At 36.5% G+C, this 15,325-nt stretch overlaps 1 protein-coding gene across 2 annotated transcripts; it reads right to left on the bottom strand.

The window, feature by feature from the left end:
* Positions 1 to 1,656: 1,656 nt before the first annotated feature.
* Positions 1,657 to 14,774, bottom strand: LOC137245007 (natterin-1-like). 2 transcript variants are annotated; one of them, XM_067774971.1, is made up of 3 exons: positions 14,589 to 14,774; positions 8,266 to 8,805; positions 1,657 to 3,315 (listed from the first exon to the last, which is right to left on the bottom strand). In XM_067774971.1, exons 1-3 carry the CDS (start codon positions 14,590 to 14,592, stop codon positions 2,069 to 2,071), a joined length of 1,791 nt encoding a protein of 596 aa, XP_067631072.1. In that variant the 5' UTR covers positions 14,593 to 14,774; the 3' UTR covers positions 1,657 to 2,068. The 2 variants fall into 2 exon arrangements, with proteins under 2 accessions (XP_067631072.1, XP_067631074.1); XM_067774973.1 differs by lacking the exon at positions 1,657 to 3,315 and having other exon boundaries at positions 6,283 to 8,805.
* Positions 14,775 to 15,325: the final 551 nt, after the last annotated feature.

The following is a 15,325-nucleotide window of genomic DNA, read 5'->3' on the forward strand; positions in this document are numbered from 1 at the left end:
AACGTATAAGCGAACAGATAATGACAGTGCTACGAAACTTTGGCACACCTGCTTACCTGGTCTGAATATTGGTAGCCATTTAAGCGACAAAGTACTCCTTTTTGATATCGATGAGGGACCAAGAAAGCACAGCATCACGGGCGGTGTCCCTCACGAATCTGTTCTAGGTCCAACGCTATGGAATGCGTTTAAGGAGCACTTCAGGGCGGTGCGGGCGAAAGTTTCCAGAGTTATTGGAGCCCTACTGCGAATAATGCCAAACATCGACGGCCCAGGCGAAGCCATCTGTCAGCTATTATCCAACGTAATCAGCTCGATAATATTAGATGCAGCAACAGTATGACATGGATCTAAAATGGTCCACCAAAAAGATATACTAGCAGCTTACGGTATTACTGTTATACGAATAGCATGTGCTTAACGGACGGTGTCCAACGACGCGTTCCATATTTCATCCAGGAAAATCCCAGTAGATCTACTCTCAGGTGAAATGGCCGATCTGTATGGCATTGGAGTCAGCCGATCATCTGAAGATGCTAAGAAAAGCGCAAGGTCACAAACAATAGTTGGGTTGCAAAAACGGTGGGAAGAATCGAGAAAAAGGCGCTGGACCCTCATGCTAGTTCAGAATATGGCGGAATAGTACGAGCGAAAACATGGCGAACTAAAGTACCACCTCACACAGATATTGAGCGGGCACGGCGGCTTCAAGGAATATCTACATAAGCGTGGAATAGAGGAGTATCCTTCCTGTCCACACTATATCGCCGAATTGGAAAGCGCAGAGCACGTAATGTTTCACTGTCTTCGTTTTCACGGCGAAAGACTCCCTGTACACAGAGTTTTTTGAGAGGAGCTTTCCATTAGGAATTTAGTTCCCCAAATGTGCTGTGAGCAAGATGGCCTTTATAGTTATGACGCAGTTGATGCATGCTGAAAAGGAGCGCACAGAAATGGTCATACGAAGTAGTTTCGACTAAATCGTCCCACAGGATGCGGACACATGAACAATAAAAAAAGGCGTTTAGCAGTAGATAGCAGCCTAAATCACTGATAGCAGTATACTGCGACATCTAGTTCTACTTACTCGCATAATGTTGCAGCTACTTGTTCCTGTGATCAGAGCTTTGACTGTGTCCGTAATTGCAATAATTGCTAAGCGTTATTTCGAACGATACGCAGAGGCAATCATAGTCGTCGCTGTGATCTTTCAGTCGCTGTGATCGTTCAGTCGCTGTGATTGTTCAGTCGCTGTGACAAAATAACTGTTACTTGAATGTTTCCCAACTCTGTCCTCCAATATTACAAAGGCCAATTCGGTTAAAATTAAACTTTTACATAAAAATATTGCCTTTCATTTGCTTTGACCTAGAGACTCAATGTAAAAATTGCATAGAAATCAACAAGTGATTTACTGAATCACAACGCAACCACCACTATCGGGGTAATATTTAGGACGGCAAAGAAGCAACAATGCATAGCAATACGAGTTCTTTCGGTTATATGTATCTGCAAAAATATGCTTATAACTTTTACGTTCATGACCTTATCCGTTGGCCGAATGCCTTACCTACTACGAAAGATTGATTTAATTAAAAATGTACTCAATGCCTGGCGTTGGTTCTGAATATTTCTAAATAAATAGACACATTCATCTACGGTTGCTTTAATATATGTATAATCTGAATTTTTTCGTTTTACATAAGTATGATATATGTATTTTAGGGTGGTCCTTATATGCCAAATTAGTGATTTTCCTCAGTCTCATCCCTACAAACGATAATACCAATGCCAAAAATATCACATATAAATTTTGATCCCGTTTGGAGAGGGTTAAGGGGAGTGGCAATATAAACTTTTTTTGTGCAGACTCAAAAAATTAAAATTTAAATCGATAATTTTAAAGTAGGCGATATCATAAATAAATTTTGTTCCCGATTGGGGTTTCGCACAGTGGCTAAAGCTCATAATCTAATTTTTGGAAAAAAATCGGTCATATGGCATATAAAAATCAGCCTAATGAATTAAAATTTGTGAACAAATTGATTTCCGCTGCCAATTTTTGAAATCAATAGCAAATCTTTATTGACTCCTCTCTATTATAGTTGCTGCGACGTACAAGCACCTCATAAAATGGAATACGTCTCTCGTAACCACCAAAAGCAATATACAAAGCGCGATGTGAAGGCTGAACCTTACCCGGTGTAAGACTACCACAGTACTGAGCTCTACCCACATACAACGTTTCACCGTTCGAAGTGCGTCCCGCTTCGATTGCACCTGCCGGCACAGCACCATCCGTTGCTGCCACCCACTCATAACCATCTCCAATTAATATCTCAACATTGGATTTGGGTATCTCTTGACCCTCATAAGATACATAAGCGCAAGCGCGACTAGGCACCAATTTTCCAGGCAGCAAATCTCCATTATGAAAGCAGCGACAAACAAAAATTGGGGAAAGATCTGTGTCATGGCCAGCATGTACGGCATTTGGTGGTGTATAATTAGCGTTCGAGACAACCCAAGTGTCAGTTTGTTGTGGGAAAGTTGTAGCTGATGTATAGGATGGTGTAGATGGTAGTGCTGGATAAACGGAAACTCCAATGGACTGATATGATGGTGGTGGATCAAAAGGTGGTGGGGTTGGTGTTGATGGTGGTGGTGCATTTGCGCCATAGTGATCACTTGCAGGTGGTGCTGCACCAAAGGGTGGTACAGGCATAGGCATAGGAATTATAGGTGCCATTGGTGGCTTAATATCATGAGGTGGTGGCTGTGGATTCCATTCTGTAGTAGCTGGTACCGGATATGGATGTTTTTCATTCACAATTGATGGTGGTGGAAGTTTTGGTTTCTCATCGATAGCCCAACCTCCTTTAGATTTCTGTTCCACTAATATTTCGTATGACTCCAAACGACGTTCTGCATTTTTGTATGGTATGAAAAGGGCACGATGTACGGAACTAACTTTTCCAATACTTAAACTACCTTCATAATGAGCACGTCCAATATAAACGAGTTGACCCAATGCAGTTTTGCCACAAAGCACAGCATTTTCGGGTATTATATGATCGTAACATTGAAGCCAGACAAGATTTGTGCCACACAATACTTCAAAATGATCCTTGGGTATGGCCTCGCCACGCCATGAGACGAAAGCGATGCGTTTATTGGGCACAATTTTAGCAACAAGTGTGTCGCCGTTGTGGTAAGTGCGACCAACGTAAATGGGATCGCCGTCGAAATCATTGCCGCCAATTACAGCGTTTTGTGGCATTGAAGCATACGCGGACGAATGCACCCATTTGTGGTCTAAAGTTTGGATAGAAGGAAAAGAGTTGAGGGAAGGTTTACGAAAAGTACTACTCAAGATTTTATAAATAAATAATACAAAGGGTGCATACGTCCGCAGTGTGTTGTGGGGTTTTAAGGAGTCAAAATAGATCTATGTATTTTATCAGGGTTCGTAACAATTGAAAGTTTTTTTATACAAATTGCTTTTCAATCATTTTTGTATGAGTTTTTATTTTCAAAGTTCTTCATTTCGCTTAGAAAATAATTATTATTTTAGTTTTTTATTTCGTTAGGAAAATATGAGTTAATTTTTAGTTTTTTTCCTTGAAAAATAACTGTTATTAAACAAATTTTTTGATTTCGCTCAGAACATAACAGTTTTTTTTTTTTGAGCTTTTCATTTTGCTCGAAAAATAACAGTTATTTTTCAGTTTTTTAATATTTTCGCATTTTCTATTTCACTTGGAAAATAAGAGTTATTTTTTAAGGCTTTTCTTCTCTTGAAAAATTACAGTTATTATTAAAGTTTTTTATTTCGCTCAGAACATAGTAATTGTTTTTAATTTTTTCAACGAAAGAAAAAATAAAAAATTGCTGACGAGCGGAACAACTCGAAAAACAAATCGTTAGCTTAATGTGAAAATGTTAGCTTAATGTGAAAATGTTCTAAGTCACTTTTTTTGAAAAATTGTATTGTAACGAATTTGCTTGCAAATCCTCTTATTTGCCTTTTTGCTAAGTTCGTATCACTAAACTGTTGAATAAATAACTCTAATATTGAATAATGGAAAAATGGCCTTTATTAAAGTACTTCACAATAACACTCATACTTTGCAATTAGCTGGCTTAATAACCAAACTGATAGCTTAAATGAAACTGACTTTCAAAATAATACTGCTATTGCTCGCTAGATATCGTCTTAATCGAAAATCAAATCAAACCAGGCATGCTTAACCAACGAACCGATATCATTTCGTTACGATAATTAACGTTAATAAACGAAACAAAGTCATTTCGTTTCGTTTATTAACGTTAAGAACGTCAAATTAACGAAATGATTTTGTTTCGTTTTCTGCCATATCAAAACGAAATCAAATCGTTTATGTTGATTATTAATTTCAAACTATGCTGGCAAAGCTGATTGATGGCGGAGTCATTAAAGGTGTAAGCATCAGGCAAGCTGATTGCAACTTTTCTCATGAATTTTGACAGTACGAACATTTCTCAGAGTATTTTTGACATTACCACCAATGAATTACACAAACAAATTACATGGAGTTTGTGTGTGTATGTCCGCTCGCTGTTACCACCTTACGGCTTCACGATGGCTATAGCATTGCCAGCACAATTCAAACATAAAGTATCACGTTTTTGTTAAAGTTTTTAACGATAACGAAAGCTTTTTGTTTCGGCTAAAATCGAGATACAATTTATCTTGATAATTTCTTTATCGATAATATTTCGAAGTGTTTCAACGGAAACGGTGGAAATTTTTGGATAAACGATTAGCTTAACGTTAAGGTGCATCCCTGAATCAAACTGAATTACTTCTTACTCGCTTGCGCCGCTTTTATAGTTTACGCTGCATACATCTAGGCTCTTCTAATTCCAGAACTTACCAACTATTTCGTGTGTTTATAGTTCTCATATAGTTTCTACTTGTTTACAATCAGTGTTGCTAGGTTAGCCTTTTCGAGGCTATATTTAGCCTTTTTTTTGCCTTTAGCCTCGAAATTTTTGGTTTAGCTTCGTGACTTTTTTCTAGCCTTTTTTACTTTTTAATAATTTCTAAAATAAAATAATTTCAATAGTTCCTGTGAACACCTAATACCTAATAATATGAGTTCTCTACAAAAGATTAACCCTTTTTCTGCTGAAAATTAGTTGAAAGTTTCAAAGCCAGATGTATTTTCTTACTTTGAAAAAGAGAAGTATAGTTATTCTTCAAGTCAAATAGCATTAATAGAGCTGCAGTGGCGAAAACTTATAACTATACAATGGAAAAATGTACACTCCACCATGGAAATTTGGTCGGAAGTCCGAGAATTCATATTTAGTTTTTTAGTATTACCACTCAGTAACGCGGAGATTGAAAGAATTTTTAGTGGCATGAAAATTCTGAAAACTAAATTAAGGAACAAACTAAAAATTAAAATGCTTAATGCGCTGCTTAATATTAGATGCTCGTCAAAACGCTTATCTAAATGTTGTAATGACTTTGAAATTACCGATGATCTCATATCTATGGTAAATAGACAAACTTTATACGCAGTCTTAAGCTCTTCTATTTCTTCAGACGGGGAATATTTTATATAAATAATTAGTTTGTAATATATTTTTTTTTATGTATATACACATATAAATAAAAAAAATAAATGTAAGGTGCGATAACCTCAGGAGAGATCTAAGGCCGAGCTTCTCTTCCAATTTGCGTCGTGCTCCTCTTGATTTTCCCTACAAATTGGCCGGACGGGACCTACATGTTTTATGCAGACTCCGAACGGCATCTGCAAGGCAGATGAGTTTTCACTGAGAGCTTTTCATGGCAGAAATACACCCGGAGCGCTTGCCAAACACTGCCGAGGGGCGACCCCGCTTAGAAAAATTGTCTTCTAATTGAAAAACCTTATTTCTAAAATGTTGATGTTGCTTTGCCCGTGGTGCGAACCCAGGGCATACAGTGTGATAGGCGGAGCACGCTACCATCACACCACGGTGGCCGCACATATGCAGTCATTTAAAGTAATTCTATGTGCTGTTCAAGGAAAATGTGCCTGATATGTTTTGAAACAAGAAGTTATGTTTAAGTTATGGTTATAAGTTTTTATTTACAAATGTGTAAACTAAAATATAAAAAAAATTTTATGAATTAACCAAAAAAATGGCTGGCCTTTTTTTAGCTTCTTTTTTTTCTAAATTTAGCTTTTTCTAACCTTTTTTTTTTGCCAATCTAGCTTCTTTTTTGTTCATCACCTGGCAACACTCCCCGAAGGCTTTGGGGAGTATTACCGATGTTGATGGCCCTTTGCCGGATATAGATCCGGTAAGTTCCGGTAAAAACCACTATTAAGGTACTACTAGCTCGACCATCTCGGGAATTTTTTATATGACTACATTAAACCTTCTAAGCCATCCCGCCCTCCCCACCCCCAGTTCCATTTACATTATAGGCAAGCATGAATGAGATAAAATTTCTTCTGTCATGCAAAGCCTGAAGACCAAGCAATTTGTGACTGCTGGTACATATATGATGAAGCCAGACGGCCTCCCGGCCAGTGAAGCATACGTAAAGCAATTTTGTAAAAAAATTTTTGAACTTTCTCAATTTTATAGGAGTTAGATTCATAGAAAGGATTCCATATTATTGAGCAATATTCAATACCACTTCTGACCAAGCATATATAAAGTGCCTTCAACGTCATAGGGTCCTTAAAGTCACTGGTGTTACGTCTACTAAACCCAAACATTGCAACAAATTTTGAAACAACGAAATCAATGTGACTAGAAAAAGAGAGTTTGGAGTCAAAAATTACACCCAAGTCTTTACTCTCTTGACAGCGATTAAGAGATTTAGCATTTAGTTTGTAGATAAAGTATGTGGCAGTTGTGTTTATGGAATAAGACATAACACAGCATTTGTTTGAATTTAAAAATAAGTCTGCGTACCATCCGGCAAAAGAGTCCAGATCAGAACCGTTTGAAATAAAATAATTAAATAAATGTAAGGCGCGATAACCTCCGAAGAGATTTTAGGCCGAGCTTCTCTTCCAATTTACGTCGTGCTCCTTTTTTTTTAATTTTTCCTACAAATTGGCGGGACGGGACCTACTTGTTTTATGCCGACTCCGAACGGCATCTGCGAGGCAGATGAGTTTTCACTGAGAGCTTTTCATGGCAGAAATAAACTCGGAGTGCTTGCCAAACACTGCCGAGGGGCGACCCCGCTTAGAAAAATTTTGTTCTAATTGAAAAACCTTATTTCTAAAATTTTGATGTTGCTTTGCCCGGAGTGTGAACCCAGGATCCTCGGTGTGGTAGGCGGAGCACGCTACCATCCCACCACGGTGGCCACCAATAGTTAGAAATAGTTTGACAAATAAATAGTATTTTTTGTGAAATATATAGTTTTAGTGTTATATTTCAATCATTAAAGGGTAATTGAGTAAAAAGTGCTAAGTCAAGAGAAAAAAATTGTTTTGAGTGAGGAAATTGTGCTAAGTCATAAAATAGCTGCTGGGTTAGCATACATGATTTTTATTTATCTTTTTCGAAGCTTCTACACTCAAAAGCATTGCAACTAAGGAATCCTCATTCACAAAAAAAAAGGTTATTTCAAAAATGATTCAGTTTTTTTCGTCTCCTGTAAAATTCGTAAAAAGTGACTTAGCACATTTTCACATTAAGCTGACGAAATACTATTTTCATAACGAAATACAAAAACTCAAAAAAAATGTTTTTTTTCCAAATAAAACTAAAAGACTTGGTATACCTCTTGTGCAAGTGAGACCCCTTGAGCGTGATTTTTTTCCTTAAGTTATGACCAATAACGGTTATGTGTAATCCATGGTTTTATTTACTATAACTCGAATACAAATACTAACACCAAATTTTTAGTCCTTTAAGGAAAAAGCTAAAAAATGCATTAAATTCAATACCGGCAAAGAACTTCATAAGAGTCGATACGTATTTCACACCCGCCATACGGAATAAATAAGCAACGCTGTAACTGCGACACTAAACCTGGCGTTAGACTGCCATGATGATGGCCACGTCCAATATATAAACGCTGACCATTGCGTCCAACACCAGTCCAAACAGCATTTGGTGGCAAAGCATGATTATACACATGCACCCAGCTATAGCCATAACCACAGAGCACATCAAACGCAATCTTATTAATCTCATAACCACCACAACAGACGTATGCACTACCTTTGTTTGGAACAAATTTTGCGGGCATCATCTCACCTTCATGCATTGCGCGTGCCACATAAATAGGTGCACGATCCGTATCATAACCGGCCACGACAGCATTGGGTGGCGTATAATGAGGTTGTGCAGGTATCCATTGATCTGTCGCTTGTTTGATGAGTACTTCATATGTTCCGATACGCACCTCATTTCCGCCGAATGGTATATACAAGCAGCCATGTGATGGATGGATTTTACCAACTGTCAAACTATTAGCATGATGACCACGTCCAATATACAAAGGCTCACCGGTACGTGTTTGGCCGCTGAGCACGGCATTGGGTGGTACTGCACCACCACCGTACGGGACCCAACCATAACCTTGACCAACTAGGATTTCGTAGTGTGATTTTGTAATTTCTTTACCACCCCAGCACACATAAGCATTGCCTTTGTTGGGTACTACTTTGGCTGGTAACAAATCGCCTTCATGATGTGAACGTCCTACGTACATCGGGGCACCATCAGAGTCATGGCCGCCGACTACTGCAAATGGTGGTAAAGGTTGATATGGCGAAGAATGTACCCAATGATGGTCTGCAATAAAAAGAAATTGGAAATCTCAAATTATTGGTGGTTTATTAGAAATTATAAATACTTAATGATATTTTATTCAATAAAGTAAATACAGACAGTATTTTGAAGATTATTAACTATGAAACAAACTAAACCAAGAAATATACCTAAGAATGGTAATACTTATATTATTATCGGGCACTTCCTATGGTTGTTTTTTTAAGAAGCGACTATTTTATATATAATATATAAATTATACATACTGTGACGAATATTAGCAACACTAATGGATACTATTTTTTTTTTTAATGGATACTATCATCTCTAAGCCGATGCTAAGCAGTGACTTGTATGCACATCAATAATTCAATCATTACGTCTACACACATGTCTATACGAGCAGCGGAGAAGCAACGCACAAACACATGCATATATCTTATCTAAGGTGCTCACAAGAGAGGGCAATAATTTGTGCAAATATTACTCGCGCGCATATGAGAAGCTATAAACATAGTTGTGGCTGGTGATTTTGTATCTGATAACTAACTAGTAAGTTCTGGAATAGAAAAGCCTAGAAGTATGCAACGAGAAATCAAAAAGTATAAAAGGCCGCGACAGTAAAGGCACGAGAATTCAGTTCCATTTAAGCTATCAGTCAGTTTGATTATTAAGCAAGCTAGTTGCAAAGTATAATTGTTATTGTGAAGTACTTTAATAAAGGCCATTTTTCCATTATTCAATATTGGAGTTATTTATTCAACAGTTTAGCGATACGAACGTTAGCAGAAGATTGCAAATAAGGGGAATTGCAGTAAATTCGTTACAATACATATGCTTTAGCCCAGCCAACATTTTGAAAATGCATTTGACCAGGGAAGTGATAAAATAGGTATCGGTGAATCGAACAGACAACGATGTCTACTCAGTAGCTGTATATACAGCAAGTTTAGGGTTCTAAACACTGTTGCCTCTACCAATTTTTTTCTTTTTGTGACCCAAATTTACTATGAAAGAGCACAAACACTTTAAAATGAAAACCAGAAGAAAGGACAATTTTTTCTATCGCTTCTAAACTTTTTCTGCTTGCATAGATAAAACTTTAATTGGAAAGCAAACTTAGCAAGCAGAACCACATATGGTACTTAAATGCGGGTGGGGAAGGGAGCTTTGATGTGTAAAAATTAAATAAAAGTGGAGACTCTTCTCCGCCCTTGTTTAATTCTTCTTGGTTTTGATGTTACGTACCTGAACTGGACCGATGCTTGCCGTACAAACAGATAACTAGCGGTCAATCTTTTGAGACTTGGTAGAAGGGTTGACCTTTCCAAGTTTTTCATTAAGGTAATGTGATTGATTGCGTCAAAGGCTGTTGAAAAGTTTAGCGCTTCGGGTATTGTTTTATGGTGGGATTCTTGATACAATACGCAATTTATTTGTGTGTTGATGCCGCTTACCGCGGAAAGCCGTGCTATGTAATTTTCTAAAACCATGTTGTTTGGCATGTCGCACGTTTGCGGTGCAATAAGGGAGTAGGACGGCTTCAAATGGCTTGGCTACTGGCAATAGGAGAGTTATTGGAGGATATGAGTCTCCAACGTTAGTTTGTTTCCCAGGCTTTAGTAGCGGTACCACCCTCGCCATTTTACATTTTTCTGGGATGACGAAAGTGGACGGCGACAGGTTGAAGACAAGCGCCAGATATTTAAATCTATCATTGCCAAGGGTTGCTTTAGATGGTTTGATGGTTTCTGCAACCTCTTGGCATTGATGGTAACACTAGACGCGCAGTGTTTATGTTTATGTGCACATCTTTTGACTTGCCGTCTAGTATTGTCCACCGAGGAATGCATTACGTGTTGCCGGCAGAAAGCGCTCACAAAATCTTCTCATCCGAAAGAACTGTATCGCCATATGGAAAAACGAGGTATTCAAGAATAGCAAGTTCGAGAAAATGCCATCTAAGGCTCTTCCCCTTAAGGTGAATGGTCATTTTTGCCAGGATAGGATATCCGTAAAACAATATGTTAATATACTAGTTTCTACTAAGATTCACAAAGATCTTAGCTTCAAATTAACGCTGTAAATTATGATAATAATAGGTGAAGTACGGATCGAAATATTTGAGAAATTTTTATCTTTCGTCAGGTTTGGCTCACATCATAAGAATAAACCATTTCCTAAAAAATATAACTGTCGAGAAATAATGCTGATATTCAGATCACCCACAATGAAGGAAACCCACATGACACGTTTCGTTTTCAATCCAGTAGTATAATTTTTACAAAAAAGGAGAACTGGAAGAAATCTGATATTTGGCTTTTAATTTAAACTTTAATTGATCTTTTCGACATATATAATAGTAGTTTTCAGCTCCCTTCCGCAATTTAGAACCGTAATGCATACTCGGTTTCGATACGTTTTCTGCCTCAAAATGCTAGATGGGTTGCGACACATACATACACACACATAAACAAATATGCTAAAAAGCGATTCACCGCGTTGAAAAACAGCACCGCGTTCCACCGAAATTGTAGCGCCTAAAAGTATGGAGTTGCAATTCAATTATACGAAAGCTTCTGTATGCACAATAGAGCGGAAAAAAAAGTAAATTAGTTGCTAACAACTTCGAACCTACAAGATATCAATTATGTACCAGATTTGACATAGAAGTATTCCAGCCTCAAGTTAGTTAAAAGTTGACGAAAAAATTTCTTATTTCATTATGATAAGTATGCGAAAATAATCTGAATTTCGCAAGGTATGATGGATAAGTATATACTCGACTGAGATGGCAAAGTTTATGGGCTCGTACCCTGGTGCCCGAAATAGTACCTATTCAGGAAGTCCCAGTATTATCCAAAAATTTTATTGGCAGATGCTGCGTTTGGTAATTAGCAAAAAAATTCCATAGGCAACTTAGCAGCTTTTGTGATTGATATGGTGCGGGGTATGTACTTTTGTATGTTGCCTATAATAAAGGCCAACCATATTTCGCTTTACAATCAAACCAGAAGCTAACAGTTGAATTGTTATCACTAAATCGGACGAAACACATGTGACATAATCACTTTGGTACCCTTTTATCAATTTATTAATTACTCATATGAATATATAGACAGTAGACTGGGTCAAAAAAATGAGTTGCAAAAGTCCGCCCCTAAATTTAAAGCTTATGTTGAGAGGGTTTCTTACATTTTTTTTAATTATTGCTAAACTTTTGTCTTGAGAATGTCTACAATTTCTTGTAATGTGCGTTTTAACTTCTGAAGTCGTTTTCGTATAGTCTTGCCCATTTGTAGCCCCTTAGGTCCACTTGCAGAACGCCAGGTTATTTTTTTAGCTCAGAGTTAATTTAAAAAATTGTGAAAAATTTATGAGTTTAACCCCTCGTATCAGGTAACCTCTGACTTAAATTTCCGTTCTGCAAGTGGGCCTTAAAGTATGATTTTATTTTAACCAAACTATGAAGAGCGTGTATGTTAAAATGATTGCAAAACCCTCTAAAAGAATATGTAAAGCTGCTCAAGGCAAATATAATGACGTTTTAATTTATAAATCAGATGTCAAATAACCAATTTAAAAGAAAAAAATTATAATTTCGGTTGTATTTGCCAGGATCAAAAAAATACAGATAAAAATCCGAACTCTCTCAACGAGATCTTGAAATTTACAGGCGGACTTTTGCAACTTTTTATTTCGTATGGGGACCAACTCAGTCTAATGGACAGTAGATTGTCTTCATATGGGAAAAAAAATATATATTGTTTTTTCTTATATAAATTATGTAAAGGTTGCTTTAAAAAAACCTGCATTATGAAGAAACATTATATCAATACAATCTTAATTATATCAAAGCAATCCACATCTCTAAAAAGATATGTGGCTTTAAGCACTTGTTATTTCTAGGAAAATTAAGCTGATGATGTCTTTAGTTCAGAGCAGGCATGCTTAACGAACGAAACGATATCATTTCGTTACGATAATCAACGCTAATAAACGAAACGAAGTCACTTCGTTCGTTTATTAACGTTAAGATCGTCAAATTAACGTTAATTTGTCGTTCTTAACGTTAATAAACGAAACGAAATGACTTCGTTTCGTTTATTAACGTTGATTATCGTAACGAATGATATCGTTTCGTTCGTTAAGCATGCTGGTTCAGAGGCATTACGAAAGAGCGAGAAGGCAGGTAGTTCTTTTGCTTTGCTGACCAATTTAAAATCTATTCTGAGTGTGATGATTTGAGGCCACCCAGTTTAGCCAACAAGACCAAGGAGATACCACAAACAGCTCATGACTTCTTGACATTTTCCGGAAAGAGAATTCAGAACTGGACCTCAAGGTTTCCGCTACTGGCCACTAAAGTACCCATTTTTAACACTTGCGCATGTTCAGAAAATTTTTAAAATTCCATTTTCCCTTAGCAATGTCAGAGTTCAGTCAGCCGCAGCTTATATGCAATTGCATCAGTTTTTTGAAAGAAGATCCGCAATGTTTGCCTATTAAGTTTGTAAGTTCTTCTGGATTCATGCAAGAATGTGAAAATTTTAAGGATCTAAAAACAGTGAAAGTTGAAAAAAGGAACCATTCCTTTGCTTACAAACTCAATTGTTTATTTAGACTGCTCCTGTAACTCCAACTACTTATAAAATGTCATTTAAAAATTAGCTAAACTTAGATCAACATGGAAGGTGAATGTTTGATATCCTTGGTTCCTTCGCACTATAAAGTGGGCGAACTAAATCCACATGAAGTTGTGAAAAAATTGTCATTATTGGACAAAGACGAATACAGACAGAGCATCGAAGCATAGAAACATTGAAAAAACAAGGTTTTTCAATTTAAAACAAGTGTTGCCAAAGTGGATTTGTCCCGCGGCAGTGATGTGGCAAATTCTCCGAGTGTATTTCTGCCATGAAAAGCTTCTCAATTAAAACTTATCTGCCTTGCAGATGCAGGAGTCGACATAAAATATTTAGGTCCCGTCCCTTCAATTTGTTGGAAAATCTCTTTTGAGGTTATCGCGCCTTGTATCAAATACCAGACAAACAATAACTCCATTATTTAAAACAAAATTCAATGGGTTTTGAGTGTTGTTTTCTTCAAGTTGACTTTCGGTAGACTCTTTAAGCCGCTTCAACTTTTGTTTATTGTTTATAGCAGTTAGATATTATAATTTCGTTGGAAAGAAAGCAAATCATTTTGCTGTAGCACTCTAATGCTTACAAGGATGTATAATAGGGTGTTTCTAAAAATACATTTTCTTTCGCAACCTTGCCCAAAAGTTTGATTTCGAATCTTAACCGCTAAGAATATGAGCTACATATGTATGTATATTAATATTAGGGCTATCACAACACAAATTGTGCCAGGAAATTTGACTTACATAGGTATTACTATAGAGAAGTGAATGCTTTAAAAAAAAAATAATAATAATAACATGTTTCGCTAAGTCTACTAAGTTTACTTCGTCAATAATTTTATAAAAAAAAAAAACTAAAAATTGATAAAGTAAAATTACAAATTATTTTTAAATAAAACTTTCAATAAACTGAAAAATGTAAATAGGTACAGTTCTCTCACTAAAATTTGTAGTGGAAATTAGAAAGTGTGATATCTTCCACCCTATTATTAGATTAAGCAAACACATTTATAGCTCCCCTCGTTGGGGACTTAAACTTAAACAACACTTTTGAACATTATACCGCGGAAAACACAAACACTTTTTTTGAAACGCCCTAATGTACTTATAAAAGCATCAATCAACATTTCACAATTTTTCGCTGCGTAAGTTCACCTCTTACCCATTGTTTGTTCGTTCGCTTTTATTTGCACAAAAAGTGTCTAAGCGCTACTATTTATTTACTTTTTTATTTGCACTTGTTTAATAATTTTTTACGTTCTTATCTTTGTTCTCTTAATATAACTTTTCTTGGTTTAATGCCTAAAACAGCTCTGTATTCTTCGATGAACGGTTTATTACTGTTGGAATTTTGAATGCAACTGACTCATTTTGTATGAAATTAAGTCGAAATTTGTTCAATTACTATTGGCTTTCATGGTTTATCATAACTTTATTTTTCTGTTTTTGTATGCGTGCGTAGATAAATCATACGTGTAGATCAGTGATGCACAACGCCAGCAGAGCTTTAAGCACAAACGCAAGCTTTATTTAGTAGTATTTGTGTATAATATTTAAATTTAGATGTTTGAAATACAAGCGAAAATTAATTCACCTCTTGTTTTGCTGATTGTCCGTCGCTGCCAGTGTTGGAACAACCCTAGAGCAAATTTGTAGCAAATATTTCGTACCAAAAGTCAAAATTTCGTAGTAAATTTCTTATATCACAAAATCATATTTTATATTAGGCCAGTTCTCTCTGTCTAGGAAACGTAGTAAACGTAGAAACTATTCCACGTCTTCTAGACCAAATGTACAACACTCAGAGAACCAGTTTCAAAATTTTTGTCACATTTATAAATTATCTACTTAAATACACATGCGTTTGAGTAAAGAAAATGTACCCCAGCGGGTTAGGGG

This window comes from Eurosta solidaginis, chromosome 3 (assembly GCF_040869045.1).
Source record: "Eurosta solidaginis isolate ZX-2024a chromosome 3, ASM4086904v1, whole genome shotgun sequence".
Lineage (NCBI taxonomy): Eukaryota > Metazoa > Arthropoda > Insecta > Diptera > Tephritidae > Eurosta > Eurosta solidaginis.

What these genes read in the sequence shown, in the direction of transcription:
- LOC137245007 (XM_067774971.1), bottom strand. An exon ending in GGCACGCGCAATGCATGAAG is followed by an intron (nt 3,316 to 8,265) that starts GTGAGATGATGC and finishes TCCAAACTTTAG; the next exon opens with ACCACAAATGGGTGCATTCG.